Consider the following 24,754-nt stretch of genomic DNA (forward strand, 5'->3'; position numbering starts at 1 on the left):
AGCAATAGTTCTGCCTGGGCCACCAGCATCTCCTTCTCATTTTGAAGATGGAAACACAGAGGGCCTGAGATGGTACGGGCCCCAAGGTGACTTTCTCATCCCAAGGGTCCGCCACGCAAGTCCTAGAACATGGAAGGTGCTCGTAGCTATCTCTGCCCATGTTAAATAATCAGTCTCAGGACTTGCTGGTCACACCACATGTAGTGATGTCCCTGCAATTAGATGTGGCCACCTTCCCAGCCCACCACCAACCTCCAGCTTAGAGGGCACCGTCTCTCTAAGGAATGTCTGGTGAGGAAGTGGCCCCTGGCTTTTTTCAGGAAAGGTTCTTCTCAATCAGAGGTCCCAGGTCTCAACAGCGGGAAGCAAAAAATACCAGACCCCTACCCAGCCCTTGTCAAAAGTAAAGGGTCCATGGCGGACCCCTAAAAATCCACTCCCAGGACATGCTGTCACTTGGAGGGAGAAAACGAATGTTTGACAAGTACACATACACACACGCACGTGCACACACACACACGCACACACAGATGCACACAGAGATGGTTCCCATTACTCTTCCTCCTCTTCAGATCACATCCCCCCAGGGAGAGCTGGCAGGGAGGCCAAAGAACTATCTGGATGGAGAATCCAGACCCGGAGCAGAATGCAGAGCCCCTGCATTCCAGGGAAGCAAGATGCCAACCTGCCCACACCAAGGACCCCCAGCCCTCACGTCCCAGCAGCGACCCCGCAGGGCCGTGGTCTCAGCCCAGGCTCACTTCCAGCCCCCGCCCCCCACAAGGCTGAAAGCCACCCCCTCCCAGGTCCCGCCACCAGCCAGGCAGTCTTACTTCTTCACTTTCGGGTACTTCATCTCTGCAATGGCATTCGTGGCTTCCGTCTGCTTCTCCTTCAAGTGCTGGGGCCACATGTTATCCACCCAGTCCACCAGGTCTACCTGAAATCCAGCCAGGCCACCGTCAGCGCTTCCTGGCTCCGAGTGCCCTTAAGCCGGACCCCATCACCACACCTCAACCCTCCTCCCGCTTCCAAACGCCTCCCGCCCTCCCCCTGGGCCAGCGCAAGACGAGGAGGCGGAAGGTGGCCGGGGAGGGGACCGCAGCTGAGGTTGGGGGGGGGGCGCCTACCACGGTGGGACGCTTGACCAAGTGCTCCAGCTTGGTGTGGCTGAACTCAAGGCTGATGACGTTGTACAGCTTGTCCCGCTGGGCCTCGGGCGTCTCATAGTACCGCACAAACTGGGACATGCTCATCTCCGTGCCTTTCTGGGTGTTCACGTCCATCACATCCACCAGCCGCCGGCTACCTGGGGGCAGAATCCACAGGCTGGTGGCTCCAGCCAGCTGGGGGTGCAGATCCTACTTGGGAGGCCCCGTAAAACTAAACCTGCCCCGCCCTAGCATCCCCCATATGCCTCACCCTACGCCCTGTCTGCTCAATTACCTGGTCCTATCAGTTTTCCTCACCAAGTCACTCTCCAATCTTAAAATGAATCCCTCCCCAGTCCATCTGCTTCCCTCCACCACAACTAACTTGCCCCAAAATGCTCAGTTACTGAGCTGCAGAGCTGGGATTTGAAGCCAATTCCATCTTATGCTAGAACCCAGGTTCTTAATTCTTAACCCCCGACCCCCACCTCTGCCCTCTGCAATACTGAATCTTGATCACAGGCTAAGGTTGAAAAATGATCCCCGCCTTCAGTGGCTGGCTCGTCGCCCCACAGATCCAGGGAAGCCTTGGAGAACCGCTTTGTTTTTGAGTCAGGAGTGCAAATCCACCAGGGGGCATCCCTGAACTTTGCTGGAAATTCTGGTCATGCTCTGGGCAGTGCCGGCTCCTTCCTTACCAGGGCTCCTGGAACAGGTGGGCTCTGCTCAGCTGTTCTGGAAAGCCCACCTGTCAGAGAACCTGCTATGTTAGAGTGGGGGAGGGGAAGAGAACAGGCCCCCAAGCTCCCTCCGCTTTCTGGCTGGCCTCCAGCCTTCCACCTCCCCTGCCTCTCCTCCTGTCTCTCCTCCCTCACCTTGCTCAGGGTCCCATCTGCAAAGCCCCCTGAGGAAGGGGATTTGCTGAGCAGGTAGGTGATGGGAATCACAGCCCTAGAGGCTGGTGCAAGTCGGCATTAAAGGCCTGGAGCTCAGCTGCCCCATCAGTACAATACAGTGGTTAGGCTAAGACTTTGTGGGTTTGAACCCCAGCTGGACCTCAGACCTCTTAGCATCTCTCAGTTTCCCCCCATCTGTAACATGGGACAAAAATGGCAGCCAACCTATGGGGTTGTCCTGTGACTTAAATGAGATAATGTACATGAAACATTCTTGAGAAGTGCCTGCAAGTAGGAAGTGTTACCTAACTGGCCAATTTCATTTATAATTACAGGTGGAGAAAGTGACATGGTGGGAAATCAGAGCCAGTTAAATCTCTGCCAGTCAGTCCAAAAGGACTGACCACTTACCATCTTAAAACATAATCAGGATGGCTAATGGGGGGGATGGGGGGCGGGTTATGAGGGGCGATGAAAATGTTCTAAAATTGACTGTGGCAATGACTGCACAAACTCTGTGAACAAATGAAAAACCATTGAATTGTACACTTTAAATGGGTGAATTGTATGGTATGTGGATTATAACTCAGTAAAGCTGTTATTAAACAAAAACACTAGGCACTAAATGACCAACAAAGTTGGTTTTTCTAAAAAATATTTTTTTCTTTCAAAAGTCTCCTATCCACTTAAAACATACCTAATAAAAAATATAAATTATTCAGCCATAAAAAGGAGAGTACAGATGGAGCCCGACTTACCATGGTTCAACCTAGGTTTTCTGACTTTAAGATGGTGCAAAAACGATACACATGCAATAGAACTGTACTTGGAATACTGAATTTCGATCTTTTCCCGGGCTAGTGATATGATCTTCTCTTGTGATGCTGGGCAGCTGCAAGGAGCCGCAGCTCCCAGTCAACCACAATCACAAACAACCGAAACACTTACAGCCATTTTGTTTTTTAATTTTCAGTACAGTATTCAATACATTGCATGAGCTTTTCAACACTTTATTATAAAATAGGCTTTGTGTTAGATCATTTTGTCCAACTGTAGGCTAATGTAAGTGCACATTTAGGGTAGGCGAGGTGAGGCTATGAAGTTTGGTAGCTTAGGTGCATTACGTGCATTTTCAACTTACAATTTACAATGGGTTTATTGGGATGTAATCCCATCATAAGTCGAGGAAGATCTGTCGTAGCGATACATGCTACCACATGGATAAACCTCAAAAACATGATGCTAAGGGAAAGAAGCCAGACACAAATGGTCACATGTTGCATGATGTCATTCACATGAAATGTCCAGAATAGGCAAATCCACAGAGACAGAAAGTAAGTGAGTGGTTGCCAGGGGCTGGGAGTGAGGGAATGGGAGTGACTGCTAAGGGGTGTGAATCTCCTTTCGGGGTGTTGAAAATGTTTTAGAACCAGCAGACGGTATGGTTGCATAACACTGTGAATGTATTAAATGCCACTGAACTGTACATTTTAAAATGATTAATTTTGGGACTTCCTTGGTGGTCCAGTGGGTAAGACTCTGCGCTCCCAACGCAGGGGGCCCGGGTTTGATCAGGGAACTAGATCCTGCATGCCGCAACTAAGAGTCTGCATGCTGCAACTAAAAGAACCCACGTGCTGCAACCAAGAGTCTGCATGCCGCAACTAAAAGATCCCACATGCCCACATCTAAAGATCCCGCAGGCCGCAACGAAGATCCCACATGCTGCAACTAAGACCTGGCGCAGCCAAAATAAATAAATATTTTTTTAAAAAAAAGAAAACGGGAAAATGATTAATTTTATGTTATGTAAATTTCACCTCAATAATTTTTTTTTTAACGCAATTCTTCTCCTGAACAGAAGAAGGATGTGGGTAGAAAAGGCCTGTTTTTTACTTTTTTGAGCACTAACAAGGTTTCCAGACCCCCTCTCCCCAACACAATCCCCAGGGCTCCCTGTGCACCCTCGCCCCACTCTGCTCCTAGCCAGGTACAGGTCCCCAGTTGACCCACCTCGGCCTGCCCCACCCTCAGCCAAAAAGGGAAGTCAGGACTTGGAGTGGTTAGAGCCGTGAGGAGCAGCTGGGGCTGAGCAGGACAGGAGGGCAGAGGCCTGGGGGTGGTAGAGGCCGAGGGGCTGTATCTGGAGCGCTTCTAAGAATAGCTTCCTCGGTGTGCAGGGAGCTCCATCCGGCTCCCCAGGTGTCCTGGAAGCCTCAGCTGGTGGGAGGAGTTGGAGTGGGAATAGAGGGAGGAGGAAGGGAAGTCGGTTCTTCTGGGTGCCTGGGCTCCATAAACCTCCAGGGAAACGCAAGTGCACCAGTAACCCGATTCAACCCCACTGGGTTCCAGCCCACAGGTGAGGATGAGAAATGCAGGAACATTAGCACACTTCCTAGGGAAGCAGAACAATACGGACTGAAGTGACCGTTGGCTTAGGAGTCTGATGAATCTGAGATAAAGGCCAGCTCTGAAGCAAACAGCAGTTGAGGAAAAGTTTCTCTCCATAAATATATTCCAGCCAATAAATGGCAAAGGAGGGACTTCCCTGGCGGTCCAGTGGTTAAGATTCCACGTTCCCAATACAGGGGCCCCAGGTTCGATCCCTAGTCAGGGAACTAGATCCTGCATGCGGCAACTAAGAGCCTGCATGCCGCAACTAAATATCCCGCGTGCCGCAATTAAGACCCAGAGTAGCCAAATAAATAAATAAATAAATATTTTTTAAAAAAAGGTTACTCTGTGCTTCCACTGCAGGAAGCACAAGTTTAATCAGATCCCTGACTGGGGAACTAAGATTCCTGCATGCAGCATGGCATGGCCCCCCCCCAAAAAATGGGGGTGGGCGGGGGGAGGAATGACAGAATTAATTAGACCATCACCACTTTGCAGCCCCTGATAAAATAATGGAAATAGACATCAATGACTGCTAACAACAGAGAGAGAGAGAGAGAGGGAGAGAGAGAACCTAACATGTGCCTCCTGATGGATCTATGAGGCAGTCAGAATAAAATGAATGAACTAATGAATGAATGAGTGAGAAAGACAGACTGTGAATCTGATCAAGCATCTATATCCAACTACCAATTTACAGAAACAACAGAGAATGGAACAGCATGTTAAGCTACTCCAAGGCAAAATCCAGGCAATGAAAAATTCTACAGGTCAAACAATCCAATGGGAGATAGAGGGAGAGCCCAGAGATTATTAATAAGAGACTGAAAAGGCACCTCAACCAATCACAATGCAAGACCCTTATTTACATTCTGACTCATACAACTGTTAAAAAAAAAAAAAAGTAGGGGGATATCCCTGGAGGCAGAGTGGTTAAGAATCCGCCTGCCAACGCAGGGGACATAGGTTGGATCCCTGGTCCAGGAAGATCCCACATGCCGCGGAGCAACTAAGCCCGTGTGCCACAACTACTGAGCCTGCGCTCTAGAGCCCATGAGCCACAACTACTGAAGCCTGCGCGCCTAGAGCCCGTGCTCCGCAACAAGAGAAGCCACCACAGTGAGAAGCCCGCGCACCGCAACCAAGAGTAGCCCACGCGCACCACAACTGAAAAAGCCCGCGCGCAGCAACGAAGACCCAATGCAGCCATAAATAAATAAAGACCACTTTAAAAACAAAGTAGGGACTTCCCTGGTGGTCCAGTGAGTAAGACTCCACACTCCCAATGCAGGGGGCCCAGGCTGGATCCCTGGTCGGGGAACTAGACCGCATGCATGCAACTAAGAAGTCCGCATGCCACAACTAAAAACCTGGTGCAGCCTAAATAAATAAATAAATATTTTTAAAAAAGAAAGTAACATTTATGCTATATATGAAACAACTGGAAATTTGAACAATGTATATGGATATTTACTCATTTTAAGGAATTTTTTAAATTCCTTAGTTTTTAAGGTTCCTAGTTTTTAAAAGACTAGGTGTGAGAGTGCACTCCATGGTCCTGAGCATCCGTCTCTTGCTTCAACAATGTTTGGAAGGAAAAGACCCAGGGACGCCCCTTTCCCCAGCCTCCAACCACCCTCCAGCCATTTTTCCAGTGGTAACCTTCAGAACGAACCACTCAGGCATCAGGGGCCTCCAGGACCAGCCAACATCATTTTTTGCGCTTAGCTCCTTATTACCGATCAACTGTGAGCTCCCAGATGCGTCAGAAATATTCCACCGCAGTGGAGGCTGCCATCAACCGCCTGGTAAACATGCATCTGAGGGCCTCCTACACCTACCTCTCTCTGGGCTTCTATTTCAACGGTGACGATGTGCCAGGGGGTGACTCTGGAGGGCGTGGGCCACTTTTTCCACGAATTGGCAGAGGAAAAGCACGAGGGCACCAAGCACCTCTTGAAAACGCAAAACCAGCGTGCAGAAGCCACCCCAAGATGAGTGGGGTAAAACCCAGGACGCTATGGAAGCCACCATTCTCATGGAGAACCTGAACCAGGCCCTTCTGGATTTGTATGCCCTGGGTTCTGGCCATGCAGCCCCCCACCTCTGTGACTCCCCGGAGCCACTCCCTAAGTGAGGAGGTGAAACTCATCAAGAAGATGGGTGACCACCTGACTGACCTCCGCAGGCTGGCTGGTCCCCAGGCTGGGCTGGGCCAGGATCTCTTTGACACGCTCACCCTCAAGCAGGACTAGGAGACTCTGAAGCAGCCTTTGAAGAGACCCTCTGGTGTCAGGGCTTCTGCCTGAAGCCTCTCAGTGCAGCCACTAGGCAGCTTTTTAACCACCTTGGAGCCCTCTCCCAAGCCTTGGGCCAAATGGGAACAATGAAGCTTTTTGAGGAAAAAAAAAAAAAAAGGCTAGGTATGATAATGCTATTGTGATTACGTTTTTAAAAACCCCTGCTCTTGTAAATCAACTATACTATATACATTTAGAACTGTATACTGAAAACTTTTGGGATGAAATGGCATGATGTCTCAATATGCTTCAAATATTGCACAAAAAGAGGAAGTGGATGGGGGGACGGAAGGGGCAAGACCACAGATTCATGGGTATTGGGGTTGAATGATGGGTACACAGAAGTTCATTATACTTTGTCTATTCTTTTTTTTTTAGATTGTGTGATCTAATAGAATTTTTTTCTCTTAGTTATCTACTTTATACATATGAGTGTATACATGTCAATCCCAATCTCCCAATTCATCCCACCACCACCACTCCACCCCGTCTGTCTACTCTTGTTACTTTTCAAAATCCTCTCCAATCAGAAGTATTTTTATAAATTCCAGCTGTTACTAGCTCTATGGCTTCAGGGACTCACTTACCCTTTCTAGACTTGGACGGTCTTTAGTTGTAAAACGGGCCCTTCAATGTAAGAGAGGCTAACACCATGTCTGGCACATGGTAGGGTCTGCAACACATTTACCCACCAGCTACTAAGCAGGTATGGAAATATCCATGTGGCTCTGAATACAAAGTGAAGAGGGGGGCTTCCCTGGTGGCGCAGTGGTTGAGAGTCCGCCTGCCGATGCAAGGGACATGGGTTCGTGCCCCGGGCCGGGAAGATCCCACATGCTGTGGAGCGGCTGGGCCCGTGAGCCATGGCCGCTGGGCCTGCGCGTCCGGAGCCTGTGTTCCGCGGCGGGAGAGGCCACAGCAATGGGAGGCCCACGTACCACAAGAAAAACAAAACAAAAAACAAAGTGAAGAGGGTCCCAATCAGACAGAAAGTGAAAGGGAGCTCTTTCTCCCCCATGTGGACTTCTCAGAGAGACCAATTTCAGCTCTGAAGCCACAGCCCCAACCAGGCTCGTTATGCTCACTTGAAGAGCCAGGCTGGAGGCACAGGTGCCTGGCTTGTTTCTCCATCAGTGATGGCTCACAGGAGACCCCAGAATGAGCAGTGGGAGCCTCAAGGGCCCTGGGACAGCGCCAAGAGCCCTGGACTGAGCCCTAGTCCCAGCAACCCTGACTGCCCCTGCTCTAGGCCTCAGCTGCCTCACATGAAAAGGCAGGAAGAAGTCGGCCTTTATAATTTTTTTTTTCACTGCCGCAGATCTCTTCCTTCAAACAGAAGCTTTGATGAGAGCCAAATACATAAATAAAAACAAGCAGCTCAGGCTGAAGTGGGAAGGGGGTAGGAATTCAGAACTGGATTCCTGAGATTTCCCTTTGAAAACCACTGGGTTAGGTCATTTTTAGGTCCTCTTCCAGGGCCAACACACTGATTTTTAGCCTAGTTTTTCTTCTAGGTACTTTTTATTGGCGTATAGTTGCTTTACAATGTTGTGTAGTCTAGTTCTTAAACACTCAGATCATATCCCTTAAATATGAACTGGGCAGAGGAGAAGGAAGGAAGAGGGAAGAGATGGAGACGCTCGCCCAAGGGGTCACTGGGGACGCTTGAGGCCTGCCAGTCCCTTCCAGGCTGAGCTGGGAGATTAAGCACCGGGCCTCCATCTTCTCAGGTTCCAGTCCGGTCTGCCACTGGTGGCAAAGGGGAGCTGGGCATAAGCGCTGGGTCTCCGAGCGGGAGGCAAGTGGCCCAAAGGGACAGAAGGGACAGATGGGTGCTAAGAAGGGAATGTGGTACTCCAAGTCCTGGGGAGCAGCCACCCCTAGGGCAGGGGACAGGGACAAGGTGCCTTTTGGAGCCTGCAAGGGATCCACAGCGCTGAAACTCAGGCTCCTGAAGTCAAGGGGTTACAGGAGAAATTTTCCACGTCAGAGCGGTGCCTGGAGTTCCTAAGTAGGCCACCTGCTCAGCAGCAGCCCCTCCCCTCCTCATTGGTTCTCTGAGCTCACAGGCTACACACACATCCAACAAATTCCAGCTGCAGAAATTAATCCGTGGCCCCATGGCCCTTGCTTTGAAGGCTCCATCAGTCAGTTCCAAGAGCCACGGGCTCAGAGCCGGAAGGAGGCTGTGGAAAGTCACCTTGAAGGTCAACATAAAGCATGCACGGGCACTGACTCCAAACCCCCACTGAGCCCGCTCTTCAGAGACTGCACACAAGTGTCCCACGTCATAGTTCTGGAACGTTCTCTATCATCTTCAAGCTTCTGGACTGGTTTTTTTCTGCTCCTTGGGAATATCTCCTCAACCACCTCATAGAGCCAGAGTTTATTATCAAGAGCACTGGCCATGGTTCAAATACTGCTCCACTACTTCAGTGGAGTGAGGCCTTAGGTACATCCCTGAACCGCTCTGGGCCTCTGTTTCCTCACCTGCAAAGTAGGGATAATAGGACCCGCCCTAGTGGCTTCACACAATTATTGGAAGCACTTTGTAAACTTAAAAGTGGGGATCCTAGTGAAAACGCTGTCCCAAATTGAAGGTGCAAGGGTACAGGAAAGAGGGGACACAGGGCTGAGTCACTGCACAACTTGAGACAAATCGCTTCCCAGATCTAGGCCTCAGTTTCCTCTTTGTGAAATAAGAGGATGCTTGCAAAGGTCTGCAGGCTTTCCCTAAGCACTAATATCTTCTGACCCCCTCAACTTTTAAAATTATCCCCAAGACAAGGACTTCCCTGGTGGCACAGTGGTTAAGAATCCACCTGCCTAATGCAGGGGGCACGGGTTTGATCCCTGGTCTGGGAAGATCCCACATGCTGCGGAGCAACTAAGCCCATGCGCCGCAACTACTGAAGCCCATGTGCCTAGAGCCCGCACTCCGCAGCAAGAGAAGCCACCGCGACGAGAAGCCCTCAGCTGTAACGAAGAATAGCCCCTGCTCGCCGCAACTAGAGAAAAGCCCATGAGCAGCAACGAAGACTCAACGTGGCCAAAAGTAAATAAATAAATAAATTTATTTTTTTTAAATGGGGCTAGTGATAAATAGAGTTTTATGTGATTGGACAAAAAAATATAGGACAGATTCTCAGCTTATAACAAGATCTTAGTAAACAGTAGTTAACACTATTATTTACACTCTGAGGAGCTACCCCACAGGGGAGTGATTCCTATTAGGCAAATAATGGACAGAAGCAAATACAGTTTCCCTAGGCCCCTAGCACAATCAAAATCAAGATTTTGATTACAGAGCACTAGATTTCTAGGAAAAGGGAAACAGAACAAATCAATGAGGCGGGTATTTCTCTTAGAGAGAATACATACCTGAGAACATAACTGAACCCCTCTGAAACCCTCCTCCCTTGGGATTCTCAGCTCTCCTGACCTCATGTACCTTCCCCTCCTAGCATTTCTATCTGTCCTGTCAGGTGGATGCCTCCCCCACATACCTGTCCAACCTTAACATCACTACTAAGCTCAAATTCAAAGTGTCTAGAACTGAACTCATCTTTAACCCCACCCAAGTCTACATTTCCTCTTGGATTCTGTTACAAGCTTCACTTCCCAACTGCTGACATTCAAACCTATGTTTGAATCTGATGTGCCATCTACTGTCTGGGCAACTTACAAGTAACTTCTCTCCAGGCCTCAGTTTTTCTCACCTGTGAAATGGGAAAGCAAGACTAGGCGAGTTCTAAAAACTCTTCCAAAGTTTAAATTTTTTTATTATTATTATTATTTTTTTTTTGGCAGCACCACACGGCTTGCGGGACTTAGTTCCCCAACCAGGGATCGAACCTGCACCCTCGGCAGTGAAAGCGCAGAGTCCTAACCACTGGACCTCCAGGGAATTCCCTAAAATTTTTTGAAGTCTATGATTTTAAACCAACTTTAAAAGGTCTAGGAAGGAGGGAGGGACAAATTAGGAGTATGGGATTAACAGATATAAGCTACTATACATAAAATAGTAAGCAAAAAGGATTTACTGTATAACAAAGGGAAATATATCCAATATCTTGCTTTTTGTGTTTTTTTATTATTTTTTTTAATCTTCATTGGAGTGTAATTGCTTTACAATGCTGTATTAGTTTCTGCTGTACAACAAAGTGAATCAGCTATAAGTATACATATATCCCCATATTCCCTCCCTCTTGAGACTCGCTCACACCCTCCCTATCCCACCCCTCTAGGTCGTCACAAAGCATGGAGCTGATCTCCCTGTGATATGCAGCAGCTTCCCGCTAGCCATCCATTTTACATTTGGTAGTGTATATATCCAATATCTTGTAATAACCTATAATGGAAAATGTATATATATATATGAATCACTTTGCTATATACATGAAACTAATACAATATTGTTAAGTCAACTATACTTCAATTTTTAAAAAAAGATTAGGAACTTCCCTGGTGGCGCAGTGGTTAAGACTCTGAGCTCCCCATGCAGGGGTCCCTGGTTTGATCCCTGGTCAGGGAACTAGATCCCACATTCATGCCACAACTAAGAGTTTGAATGCCACAACTATCGAGCCTGCCTGCTGCAACTAAGACCCAGAGCAACCTAAATAAATAAATACTAAAAATAAATATTAGTAATAATAATAATTTCGGGGGGGGGCAAGGATATATTGGGAGACTGGGATTGGCATATATACACTACTCTATATAAAATAGGTAACTAATAAGGACCTACTGTATAGCACAGGGGAACTCTACTCAATACTCTGTAATGGCCTATATGAGAAAAAGAATCTAAAACAGAGTGGATATATGTATACATATAACTGATTCACTTTGCTGTACACCTGAAATTAACACAACCTTGTAAATCAACTATACTCCAATAAAAAATTTTTTAAAAAAGGGTCCAAAAAATAAAATAAAAATAAGGTCTGGGGACAAATCAGCTACCTTTGATTTCTAAGGAGTAATAATTTAGTCTTCTCCCTAAATACCACCAGTCAAGGGCAGAGCCCATGTCTGACGAGTCTTAGCACCTCCTGCAGGGCCAGACACAACACAGACACCTGGTAAATTTGTGAGTGAAGAATGAATGGACTGGTGGCGCAGTGGTTAAGAATCCGCCTGCCAATGCAGGGGACACATGTTCAAGCTCTGGTCCGGGAAGATCCCACATGCCACAGAGCAACTAAGCCCGTGTGTCACAACTACTGAAGCCCGCATGCCTAGAGCCCGTGCTCCACAACAAGAGAAGCCACCGCAATGAGAAGCCCGCGCACCGCAACGAAGAGTAGCCCCCGCTTGCCACAACTAGAGAGAGCCCCCGCACAGCAACAAAGACCCAGTGCCAAAAATAAATAAATAATTTATAAAAAAAAGGAATGGAGGAGGGTTAGGATTAGAGTAGGACGTCATAAAGCAAAAGCATGAGCTTTGGAAGCACCCGGGGCTGGGTTTGGATCCTGTCTCCACCGCCCACTAACTGTGTGAGCAGCTCCCTCTGAGCTTCAGATCCCCCATCTGGAAAACAGAACATAACACTTACTTTATGATTATTGGTGAGGACAAAATGAGGTCATATGGTAAACATACAGTAAAAGATAGGTGATTACTATTTTAATGGGATGAATAAATGAATACTGAATGAGGTGATTTGTCATGAAGATTTTTTAAGAAAAGGGGCCAAAGAAAGCATCAGTTGGCTTGGGTACCCTCATTAGACAGAAATACAGTAAAGAGATAATATGCAAGTCTCCCCATAGCCATGGGCCCTTCCAACCCTCAGTAACATAAGAACAGACAATGAGTGGGGACACTGTACTTTATGGATACGTTTTCTCAGAGGGTTTAAAGCACCTTCAGAGACAGCAAGAATTATCTCTTCCCCAATCTCCCTATCCCCCCAACTCCCAACCCATAGATGTGAAAATATCCCAGTCTTTTTACATGAACTCTCCTAGCGATCCTGGGGGTGGGGGGCACAGATTACAGCATCAAACAGACCCACACAGATGCAGTCACCTGATTCACAACAAAGTCACCTGATGCAGTGCCATGGGGAGAGGGTGTTTCTTCAATAATGGTACTAATCAACTGGATATCCATATAGGAAAAAGAAAGGATCTTGACCCCTATCTCATACCAAGCACAAAAATCAATTCCAGATGAACTACATATGTACATGTGAGAGTTCAAACACCAAAGCTTTTCAAGAAAAACATATGAATATCTTTGTGATCTCAGAGTATGCAAAATTTTCTTAATTTTATGAGACACAAAACAAACTAATGGACCAGAAAGCGCTAAATGGTCTCTGTTAAAATGAAGACTGTCTGTTAGTTCAAAGACATCTTTAAGAGTGTGAAAAGTAGGAGATGATTTTGGAATATGTACTAACATCCAGAATACAGAAAGAACCTTTATGTTATGGGCTGAATTGTGTCCCCCCAAATTTATATGTTGAACTTCTAACCCCCAGTAACTCAGTAAGTAACCGTATTTGGAGATAAAGTCTTTAAAGAGGTAATTAAAATGAGGTCTTTAGGGTGGCCCCTAATCCAGTAAGACTGGTGTTCTCATAAGAAGAGGAGATCAGGGCTTCCCTGGTGGCGCAGTGGTTGAGAGTCCGCCTGCCTATGCAGGGGACACGGGTTCGTGCCCCGGTCCGGGAAGATCCCACATGCCGCAGAGCAGCTGGGCCCGTGAGCTATGGCCGCTGAGCCTGCGTGTCTGGAGCCTGTGCTCCGCAACGGGAGAGGCCACAACAGTGAGAGGCCCACATACCGAAAAAAAAAAAAAAAAGAAGAGGAGATTAGACACAGATACAAACAGAGGGAACACCATGGGAAGACACAAGAAGACAGCCATCTATAAGCCAAGGAGAGAGACCTTCAAAGAAACTTAACCCTGCTGACACCTTGATCTTGGACTTCCAGCTCCAGAATTATGAGAAAAAATTTTTCTGTTGTTTAAGTCATCCATTCTGTGGTACTTTGTTATGTTTGGCCCTAGCAAACTGATACACCTTACAAACAATAAGAGACAATCTTTACCATAAACAAAACAAAAAGACAACCTGCAGACTGGGAGAAAATATTCACAAACGATGAGACCAGCAAGGGCTTAATTTCCAAAATATACAAACAATTCATACAACTCAATATCAAAACAAACAAACAAACAAACCAAAGAAAAACAATCAAAAAATGGGCAGAAGGGCTTCCCTGGTGGCGCAGTGGTTGAGAGTCCGCCTGCCAATGCAGGGGGCACGGGTTTGTGGCCCGGTCTGGGAAGATCCCACATGCCGCGGAGCGGCTGGGCCCGTGAGCCATGGCCGCTGAGCCTACGCGTCCGGAGCCTGTGCTCCGCAACGGGAGAGGCCACAACAGTGAGAGGCCCGCATACTGCAAAAAAAGAATGGCCAGAATCGAAAAGTCTATAAATAATAAATGCTGGAGAGGGTGTGCAGAAAAGGGAACCCTCCTACACCATTGGTAGGAATGTAAATTGGTGTAGTCACTGTGGAGAACAATATGGAGGTTCCTTAAAATACTAAAAATAGGGACTTCCCTGGTGGCTCAGTGGTTAAGAATCCACCTGCCAATGCGGGGGACACGGTTTCAATCCCTGGTCCGGGAGGACCGCACATGCCGTGGAGCAACTAAGCCCATGTGCCACAACTACTGAGCCTGTGCTCTAGAGCCCGGGAGCCACGACTACTGAGCCCATATGCCACAGCTACTGAAGACTGCATACCTATAGCCCGTGCTCCGGAACAAAAGAAGCCACCTCAATGAGAAGCCTGTGCACCACAATGAAGAGTAGCCCCCACTCCCTGCAACTATTGAGAAAGCCCGCACGCAACAAAGACCCAATGCAGCCAATTTATTTATTTATTTATTTATTTTAAAAAAGAGAAAAATCTTTAAAAAAAAAAGGGACTTCCCTGGTGGCACAGTGGTTAAGAATCCGCCTGCCAATGCAGGGGACACGGGTTTGAGCCCTGGTCCAGGAAGATCCCACATGCCGTGGAGCAACAAGCCTGTGCACCACAACTACTGAGCCTGTGCTCTAGAGCCCACAAGCCACAACTACTGAGTCCACGTGCTGCAACGACTGAAGCCCACATGCTCTAGAGCCCATGCTCTGCAACAAGAGAAGTCACTGGAATGAGAAGCCCGTGCACCGCAACGAAGAGTAGCCCCGCTTGCTGAAACTAGAGAAAGCCCACGCGCATCAACGAAGACCTAACACAGCCAAAAAATAAATTAATTTAAAAAAAAACCAAACACTAAAAATAGAGTTACTATATGATCCAGCAATCCCACTCCTAGGCATATATCCCGAAAGACAGAAAGCTCTATTTAGAAAAGATACATGTACCCCAATGTTCACAGGAGCACTATTTACAATAGCCAAGACATGGAAATAACCTCAGGGTCCATCAGCTAATGAATGGATAAAAATGTGGGGTGTGTGTGTGTGTGTGTGTGTGTGTGTGTGTGTGTGTGTAATATATATATATAATATATACGCACACACAACGGAATATTACTCAGCCATTAAAAAGAATGAAATAATGCCATTTGCAGCAACATGGATGGACCTAGAAATTATTATAGTAAGTGAAGTAAGTCAAAGACAAATATTATATTATATCAATTATACATGGAATCTTAAAAAAATGATACAAATGAACTTATTTACAAAACAGAAACAGACTCACAGACATAGAAGACAATCTTATGCTTATCAAAGGGTAATGTGGGGGAAGGGATAAATTAGGAATTTGGGATTAATAGATACACAGTACTATATATAAAATAAACAAGAACCCACTGTATAGCACAGGGAACTATACTCAATATCTTATAATAGCCTATAATGGAAAAGAATCTGATATACACACACACACACACACACACACACACACATAGGTATAACTGAATCACTTTGCTGTACACATGAAACTAACACAACGTAAATCAACTATACTTCAATAAAAAAAATTTTTTTAAATAAGAAACAACCTCTAAAATAATGAAGAAAAGACTTGATCAAACATTTCATAAAAGAAGATATCCAGGGGCTTCCCTGGTGGCGCAGTGGTTCAGAGTCCGCCTGCCGATGCAGGGGACACGGGTTCGTGCCCCGGTCCAGGAAGATCCCACATGCCGCGGAGCGGCTGGGCCCGTGAGCCATGGCCGCTGAGCCTGTGCGTCCGGAGCCTGTGCTCCGCAATGGGAGAGGCCACGACAGTGAGAGGCCCGCGTTAAAAAAAAAAAAAGAAGATATCCAAATAGCAAATAAACATATGAAATGGAGGTCAATTTCGTCAATCATTAGAAAAATGACAAGTGAAACACAGTGAAATAGAACTATACTCCCATCAGCATGGAGGCATGACTACAATGAACATGATGAACACACCAACTCTGGGTAAGGATATGGTGCAATCAGAACCAGAACAATCCGCTGGACAATTACTTGACAGGATCTACTAAAACTGAACATATACGTAAATTCTGACCCAAGCAATTCTGCTCTTAAGTATATGCCCAACAGAAATGCATCCATTTGTTCACCAATCATGCCTAGAATGTTCATAGCAGCACTATGCATACAACCTTAAACTGGCAGTTACCCAAGTACCCACTAATAGAATGAATAAATCAATTGTGAAATAATCACATAATGGAAAACTATATAGCAATGAAAATAAATCATCTACAACTGCACACAACAATATGGATGAATCTCGTAAACACAAGGTTGAGTGGTAAAACGCCAAAACCAAAAGAGGACAGACACCCTGTATGATTCCACTAACACAAAGTATGAAAACAGGCAAAATTCATCCACACTATTAGAAGAAGCCAGGACAACAGTGGAGGGAGTGACTGGATGGGAATTCAAGGGGGGTTTGACCCTGGGCTTCCAATTACCCTGGTGTGTTCAATTTGTTAAAATTATACAAATTTTCACAACAGGATTACTATATGTGCACTTTTCTATATGCATATTAGACTTCAAGAAAAAAGCTTTCATTTTAAGCGCACAGTGCCACCACTTTTTGTTTTGGTTCTTTAGAGATGAGGAGCTAAAAACAGAGGCTAGGTGCTGGTCTTCCAGCAGGCAGATAAACAGGGCTGACAGAAAAAAGCCCAATTTTAGGAGATTAGAGAAGAGTCTGCCCTAATAGCTGGCTGTGCACCACCCGCTTCTCAGACAGTCGCCTCCCAAGATACAGGGCCTGGGGAGGGGACAAGAGGCTAGAAGACAGGCTGAGATCCCCCACTAACTACGAGGGATGGTCCAGCCTCCCCCATACTCTGCCATCCACAGCAGAACTTTCATTTGTGGGAATTCCCTGGTGGTCTAGTGGTTAGGACTCCACGCTCTCACTGCCGAGGGCATGGGTTCAATCCCTGGTAGGGGAACTAAGATTCCGCAAGACATGTGGCATGGCGAAAAACAAAAAAGAAATCCCATTTGTGTTAGGGACATGGTTACGTCACCCAGCAACCCTGGGGAGTCACTCCTTCCCCACTCTCAGTCCACATGGTTCAGCTAGGCTGGGTGTGGGATTTTGCTCCCCACCCCATTTTAGCTGCCATGTGGAGAGAAACTTGCCGGAGAATGAAGCAGAAAGAGGAAGCCAAAAAAAGGGAAGCAAAAATGAAAAGTAGGAGCCAAGATCTTGAGATCTTCTTGGCACACCTGGATCTAGAAATGCCTAAGGTCACATCCTGAACCTATTACGTAAACCGCTGAATTCTGTTTTGCTTAGGACAGATTGAGTTACATTTGTCACTTATGTCACTATGACAAATCTTCCCCTTCACCACTCTCCAGAAGCCTGTGTGCACTCTCAGTGGGAATAATCCTACCCGCTGCTAACTGCCATTACAGGCATCCCTCACGGTGCTATACCTTTACAAAGCACGAAAATTCACCAATCCGTTCGATCATTACAGAAATGCCAAGAGACACAGGCTGCAGGTATTACTACTATTCCCACTTTTTGGGCGGATTTTTTGGCTGCATTGTGCGACATGCGGGATCTTAGTTAGTTCCCCGACCAGGGATTGAACCCATGCCCCCTGCACTGGGAGCAAGGAGTCTTAACCACTGGACCACCAGGGAAGTCTCACTATTCCCGCTTTCTTTGCCATCCTAGACTTTTCTGAGAGCCGGCAAGGACGTCAGGACCATCTAATTGAATCCTCTCGCTCTCACAATGAGAAGAATGAGGCTCAAGGAAAGAGGCAGCCTGGATACAACCAGAGAATAACAAAACTACAAAGGGCTTGAAAATTCTTCAAAAGCGTGAGGGCAACATTACTGAGACTGTGATGTTCCCTGATCCCCAGATTTGAGAATCTGGCTTTAATCCTTGTCCATAAAGAGAACTTCATCGGATCCACATTCTGCCATTAGAATAATAATGGGGACCATTTCGTCATCCGCCATAATGCTAAGCATTCATTCATTCTCTTACAGGATCCTTCTTTGAGGCAGGTTCTGCTCTTAGCTCCATTTTGCAGCTGAGGAGTAGCTTGCCCCAAATCACTCAGCCAAGTAGCAGAGCTGAGTCCCAACAACAAAGGCTGGGGGTGGGTTGAGGCACCAGAGAGAGTCACCTGTGCCAAGATTTGATTTACGGGGTCCATCACCCCATCTTCTGCTCACTGCTGGAAGGCTGCCTCCTTCTGTTCTGATGTCCACTTCCTTCAGCATTTCTAGAATCCAGCTTAAAAAAAAAAAATCTATCTCCTGAGCAAGCCCTCACCAGTTAACTGAGATCCTTCTGTCAACAGCAGCACCTCCTTATAGGCAACTGGTCCTCCTTCTTCTTTTTCTTTTTTTCCGCCACATGTCATGCGGGATCTTAGTTCCCCAAACCAGGGATGGAACCCGCGCCCGTTGCAGTGGAAGTGCTGAGTCTTAATCACTGGACCGCCAAGGAAGTCCCTGGTTCTCCCTTCTGAGTTAACACATCTCTGGGTCAATATTCAGGCTGGGGACTTTCCTGGTGGTGCAGTGGTTAAGAATCCACCTGCCAATGCAGGGGACATGGGTTCGAGCCCTGGTCCGGGAAGATCCCACATGCCGCGGAGCAACTGAGTCCATGCACCACAACTACTGAGCCTGCGCGCTAGAGCCCGCGAGCCACAACTACTGAGCCCGTGCACCACAACTACTGAAGCCCGCATGCCTAGAGTCCGTGCTCCGCAACAAGAGAAGCCACTGCAATGAGAAGCCCATGCACCGCAACGAAGAGTAGCCCCCACTCGCGGCAACAAGAGAAAGCCGCGGGCAGCAACAAAGACCCAACACAGCCAAAAATTAATTAATTAATTTTATAAATAATAATAATAATTCAGGCTGGATCTCTGCACACCCACTGGTCAGCTGCCTTCATTCTCCATACAACCACAGAGTCAGCTTTTATAGAGCTTAAATCAGATCACATTACTTCACACCCACCAGGATGGCTAGCATCAAAAAGAGAGAAAAAAATAAATAAATAAAATAAAATAAAATTTAAAAAAAGACAGACAGGGCTTCCCTGGTGGCGCAGTGGTTGGGAGTCCGCCTGCCGATGCAGGGGACACGGGTTCGGGCCCCGGTCCGGGAGGATTCCACATGCCGCGGAGTGGCTGGGCCCGTGAGCCATGGCCGCTAAGCCTGCACGTCCGGAGCCTGTGCTCCGCAACGTGAGAGGCCACAACAGTGAGAGGCCTGCGTACCGCAAAAAAAAACAAAAAAAAAAAGACAGACAGACAGACACACACACACACACACACACACACAAGACAGACAATAAAAAGTGTGGGTAAAGATGTAGAGAAATTAGAACCCTCGTATGTTGCTAATGGGAATTTAAAATGGCGCAGCTACTTTGGTAACTGTCAGAGGAGATTAAATGTAGTTACCCTATAACCCAACAATTCCCTTCCTACGTATATACCCCAAAGAAGTGAATATGTATGTTCACACTAAAACTTGTACATGAATAGTCATAGCAGCATTATTCATAATACCCAAGAAGTAGAAACAACTAAAATGTACATCAACAGACGAATGAGTAAACAAAACGTGGTCTATCCATATAATGGGATACTGTTCGGCCTTAAAAAGTAATAAAGTACTGAGACTTGTTACAACATAGATGAACCTCGAAAACATGAGGCCAAGTGAAAGAAGCCACACACAAAGGACCACATATTATGATTCCACTTTTATGGAAAATCCAGAAGAGACAAACCCACAGAGGCAAAAAGCAGACTGGCTGTCAGGGGATGGAAGGAGAGGGGAATTGGGAGGTACAAGGCTCACTTTGGGGGTGATGAAAATGTTCTGGAATTAGTTCGTGGTAATGGTTGCACAACATTGTGAATATATTAGGAACCACTGGGGAATTCCCTGGCGGTCCAGTGGTTAGGACTCAGCACTTTCACTGCTGTGGCCCAGGTTCAATCCCTGGTCAGGGAATTAAGGTCCTGCAAGCCATGCAACGTGGCCAAAAAGAAAAAAAGAACCACTGAATTGCACACTTTAAAATGGTTAGATGGTGAATTTTATGGTATATGAATTCTATCTCAATTTAAAAAATATTTTTAATTCCCCCCCCCAAGAAAATAATCAGATCACAAAGCTACCCACCTCACCACACTTTAAAACTCCCCAGTGGCCTCCCATCACCCAAGCAGTTAAACCCAAATTCCCCACCAGGGCCTAGAAGGTCCTATGTGGGCCTGGCCCTGCAACTTCTCCCACCTCTCCTACTACTTCCCCCCCTCATTCCTTCCACCCTTTGCCCTTGTTCATTCCTCCATCTGGAATGTTCTTTCCCACAGCTGGCTTCTCATCAGTCAGGTCTCTGTCCAAACGTCCTCATCACCTCCACCCAGAGGCCCTCCCTGACCACCCCCCACCTAAAAGAAAACACAGCTCCAGCAAGCTCCACCCCATTACCCTGCTTTACTTCTTCATATCCCTTATCACCCTCTGAAAAGACGTAAATTTTTTTTAAACTATTTATTTCTTTGTTGCCTGTCACTCCAACCAAGAGGGCAGGGATCTTGTCTGTCCTGCTCACAGCTGTGAATTAGCCTACCACGTAGGAGCTACTTGAGAAACACTTCTGGAAAGAATGGATGTATTGACCAACTTCCTGTAAAATCTGAAAGGCAGCCCACTACCTGGTCAGGAGTCCGGGGCACTCAGTGAGTCCAGCCGAGCTCTGCAGGTGCTCAGCGTCAAGCCCTGCCCTAGACCTGTCTGGAACCCTGAAGAAGCAGGAAGAATGATCCCTCCCCTTGAAAGTTCTGAAAGTCTTTTAGGGGTCACACAGCACCCAGTGTTTACCCAGCAACCCACAAACAAACGCAAAGGAGAGAGCTAAGATTGCCTTGATGACACCGAAGCTGGAGGCTAGGGTCCAAATCAGCCTCATACAACTGCACTGGCAAACACCCTCTAAAACAGCTTCTTACGGCTTTGCAATCTGACCCGTTCTCCAGAATGAGATGGTTGCAGCTCACACCTGCTCCTGCCTCCTCGCATGGGGACTTTCTTTGCAGAGGCAGTTAAATATCCAAAGAGGCAGGTGGTATAAGCCTCGTCCCCTGCCACTACCACGCCCCCCCAATTCAGCATCTCTGGGCCACGCACACACACAGCAACTTACCCACTAGGAGTTTGACATCTCGGACTGTGAAATCAGGGTCAGGCATCCTCGAAAAAGAGGAACACAGACATTTGATGAGAAGAAATAACAGGGTTAGACCCAACAATGGGGGCAGAGGGAGGCCATTTTTCCAAGAGAGTTGCCTGGTTCTCATGCTGGGAGTCCAAAATGGGATAACTCAGCGGGAGGGTCACCCCCCAAACTGGTCAGCAGCTTCCTCACCTCAACGGCAAACCAGACCCTCACTCTCCCTGACACCTGAACTCAGCACAGCTACAGAGAAGAGGATGGACATCCACCGTCCCCCTGCCACATGTCCGGGGAAGACTGAAGTGTGCCGCCAGAGTTGGGCATTCAAACGCTTGCTTTCTTTTAGGGTGGGTAGCCCTCTCTGTGGCTCCTCTTCTAGAAAATACTCTCCATAAGGAGTTGTATGGAGGGTGGGAGGGACCCCTTTTAAGTTTAGAGGAAAAAAAAAATATCGCACCAATTCCAGGGATTTGGTGACACTGGCTATGATGACTGTGATGAGGTTCACTATTAATTAATAGTGATGCCAAAGGTTTAATTTCTGTTGGTAGGAATGACTGGCAGTAGTTGCTGTGGAGGGAGGGAGGCTGTGATGAAGCCCTTAGCTTCCTCCCCCACCCCTGCCCAAGGGGTGGAAACCTGTTCTTCCAGCCAGCCTCCGGATGGAAGCTCTGAAGAGAATGTAAACCAGACAAGACACCACGGGAGGCAGGTGCTGGGGCCCAAGCCGAAAGGGGAGACGAGGGCCTAGCATCCTAGGAAACACACCCTCCACAGAAAAGGGCCAGTTTCCCACATAGTGCAAGTCTGAGTAGAAAATATGCATGTAGGCGTCCTGCCTCTGGGCGCAGAAGCTGGCCAATCCCTTTGCAGCTCAGGCCCTGCCTCAGTTTCCTGATTCAGGGGGAGGACACAATTCTCTTCAGGAAGTCACTGTGTGTAATTGGGGTGGGTCGGGGGAAAAAAGTCCACGCTGTTTAAGTACCCTGTGACCTCTCCATCCAAATTCCCTGAAAATCCAGACTCATTTTAAAGAGTTTTTCCCCTCTGTCAGGCCTTGAACAAGGAGATACAATCCCCAAATAATGAAGAAAAATCCTTCTCAGTGATGAGAGGTAAAGAAAAGGGTGGAAGAAATCCATCCCAAGCTACAAACTGTGTTAGGGAAAGAGACAGGGGAAGAAGCAATTGGTTTCAGCAACTTACTTAATTCCCAGGCCATCCTTTTCTCGAAATATCAGGGGAACTCTGAGAGCTTCTCTCTGCACATACTCATAGTTGAAATCTGTTTGGAGATTGGAATTAAAACAGGTTGGTTAAGTCATGAAGGAGCAAATGAACCATGATCCATTGGTTAGGGGAAGAAAAACGATGGAGGAAGGGGCAGGGGTTATACTAGATGCAGACACCAGCCCAAAGGGCAAGAGCTCCCTAGAAAATGACAAGGAAATGGATTAGGCAAAGCCCAAGAGAAGCCATGCCAACTATCAGCTCCTCTGCCTACTCAGTCACTGCCTGCATGCCCCACGGGTCAGAACTTGTCAATGAACAGCCCAAGGCTGGAGAGAACTGGGGAGGGAGCTTCATGAAAGAGCCCCACACAGCCCAGTTATCACTGCAAGAGAGGGACGGATGGAGAAACACATCCCAAGCTGAGCTCAGAAAGTAAAGGAACTGCAAAATTGAAGAATGCCACCTGGGAGGATCTGAAGCCCCAGAGAGGAGGCTGGGAGGAGGGTTCTCATTGTAGCCGAGCATCAGGGAAGATCTTATTGTAATATCCTGCATGGTGAAGGGGAGGGGGGAAAAGCCGGTTTCCCTGGAAACTGTGTATCTGGTGCCAAAATAACTAGGGAACTGGGCACAGCTTTGCTGCCTTAATAGTGAAATTCTGCTGCAGCCATCAGAACACTTGCTTCAGCTGGATAACCAAGAGGCATGCTCCCCAGGTAAAGACTGTGTGAAGGGGATATAGTGAGGCCTGAAGAAAACTCACCGCGTAGTTTTCCTGTCTGACTGACGCCTGTCTAGTGTAGACCCCCAACATCCTTATCCAAAGCCCTAGAGCACGAAGGAAGCCTTAGCTTCCATCCTCCTGAGTTCCAAAAGTAGGGGATCTGACCCAACCATATCCCTAAATATGGAGGTGAGGGAGGCGGAGATAAATCCTCATATCCCCAAATCCTCAGGTAACTGAAGCAATTCACAAAGGCACAAGCCCTCCCTGGCCAGTCAGAAGGGAGATAGAGGAGATCCCAGGCCACTGAAGCCCCTGCCCCAGGGAACAGTTCACTAGGGCAGCTTGGGGGAGTGGGGGTAGGGAGAGGCCAAGGCAACTCTGCTCAGAGGAGAGAGAACAAAACCAGAGCCGGGGAAAGTCCTGACCTTAGCAGCTCAGATCCCCAGGAGCTCCCAGTGAATGGGGATTCCTAAGGATTTAAAGGCAGAGAAGTTTAAGAAGCTTCTATTTTGAATCCAGGCTAAGGGCTCCTTCTGTTTCTCAGCTCCTCCCTCGAGTTTTGGGGCAAGATCTGAATTAACAACCAAAAACCCTAGAGCCCTCTCTCTTGAAAGGAGCCTGGACAGCAGATTTAAGGGCTCTCCCTCGCTGGAAACCCCCAGCCCACCCCATACACACACACCCAGAGTCCACCCCCAGGGTCAGCTTCAACTTCCTCAAATGAGCCTGAGAAAACACTGAGATCCTGGGCAGAGAATTCCTCACCAATGACCAGGAAGAGTTGCATACTGCTTTCTCCTCCGATCCGCCAAACAACTCAAGAAAAATGGGGAAGGAGAGGAATTAAAACCCCATTTGTGCTAAGGAAATTTAAATGTAGTTGAGACTAGACCCCTGAACTGTCTGGCCTCTGGGTGCAAGGCTCTCTTAAGACCTGGCAGGCTGGAAGAAATTTCTTCTTCCCTCCTCGCACAACTACCCCCTACCACCGAAGCCCGGCACTCCAGGAAGCAATGGGCACAAAAGAGAAACTTCAAAAATGCAAAGCTAGGCGGTCTCTCCTAGGAGCTAACCCCATAGCCCTAGCCACTCAACCGGAACCTGGAGGCGGGAGGCGCTTCCCAGTTATCAGCTCACTGAGGGATGGGAGGGTTTTCCAAGGGGGAAGGGGATAAACAAAATGGGAACAGAGTAATGTAAAGGAAACCCAAATGTCTGAGGGGCAAAAATGAACTTACAGACCCCAGAAGGGCATAGGGAGATGCCTAAGTAGGCAGGGCAAATCCAAAACCCCAATCCCACAGGCCAAA

At 47.5% G+C, this 24,754-nt stretch overlaps 1 protein-coding gene, 1 non-coding gene and 1 pseudogene across 15 annotated transcripts in view; 2 read left to right on the forward strand and 1 right to left on the reverse strand.

The window, feature by feature from the left end:
- Positions 1-24,754, reverse strand: part of KDM2B (lysine demethylase 2B) — a 122,075-nt gene that overhangs the window by 94,004 nt on the left and 3,317 nt on the right. For 7 of the 14 annotated variants that reach the window (XM_049698423.1, XM_049698431.1, XM_049698422.1 and 4 more), the window contains exons 3-7: positions 22,691-22,769; positions 21,455-21,478; positions 3,189-3,289; positions 1,131-1,309; positions 834-940 (exon numbers count right to left, since the gene is read on the reverse strand). In XM_049698423.1, coding sequence (XP_049554380.1) covers positions 834-940; positions 1,131-1,309; positions 3,189-3,289; positions 21,455-21,478; positions 22,691-22,769 — 490 coding nt within the window. Of the gene's footprint in view, positions 1-833; positions 941-1,130; positions 1,310-3,188; positions 3,290-21,454; positions 21,502-22,690; positions 22,770-24,754 lie in introns of all 14 variants that reach the window. The other 7 variants (XM_049698428.1, XM_033440931.2, XM_049698430.1 and 4 more) reach the window with 2 other exon arrangements.
- On the forward strand, positions 5,772-6,703 carry LOC125961278 (ferritin light chain-like; annotated as a pseudogene).
- Positions 20,185-20,256, forward strand: TRNAE-UUC (transfer RNA glutamic acid (anticodon UUC)). The gene has a single exon. It is a non-coding gene; the product is annotated as a tRNA-Glu (tRNA).

The sequence above is a fragment of the Orcinus orca genome, chromosome 15 (assembly GCF_937001465.1).
Source record: "Orcinus orca chromosome 15, mOrcOrc1.1, whole genome shotgun sequence".
Lineage (NCBI taxonomy): Eukaryota > Metazoa > Chordata > Mammalia > Artiodactyla > Delphinidae > Orcinus > Orcinus orca.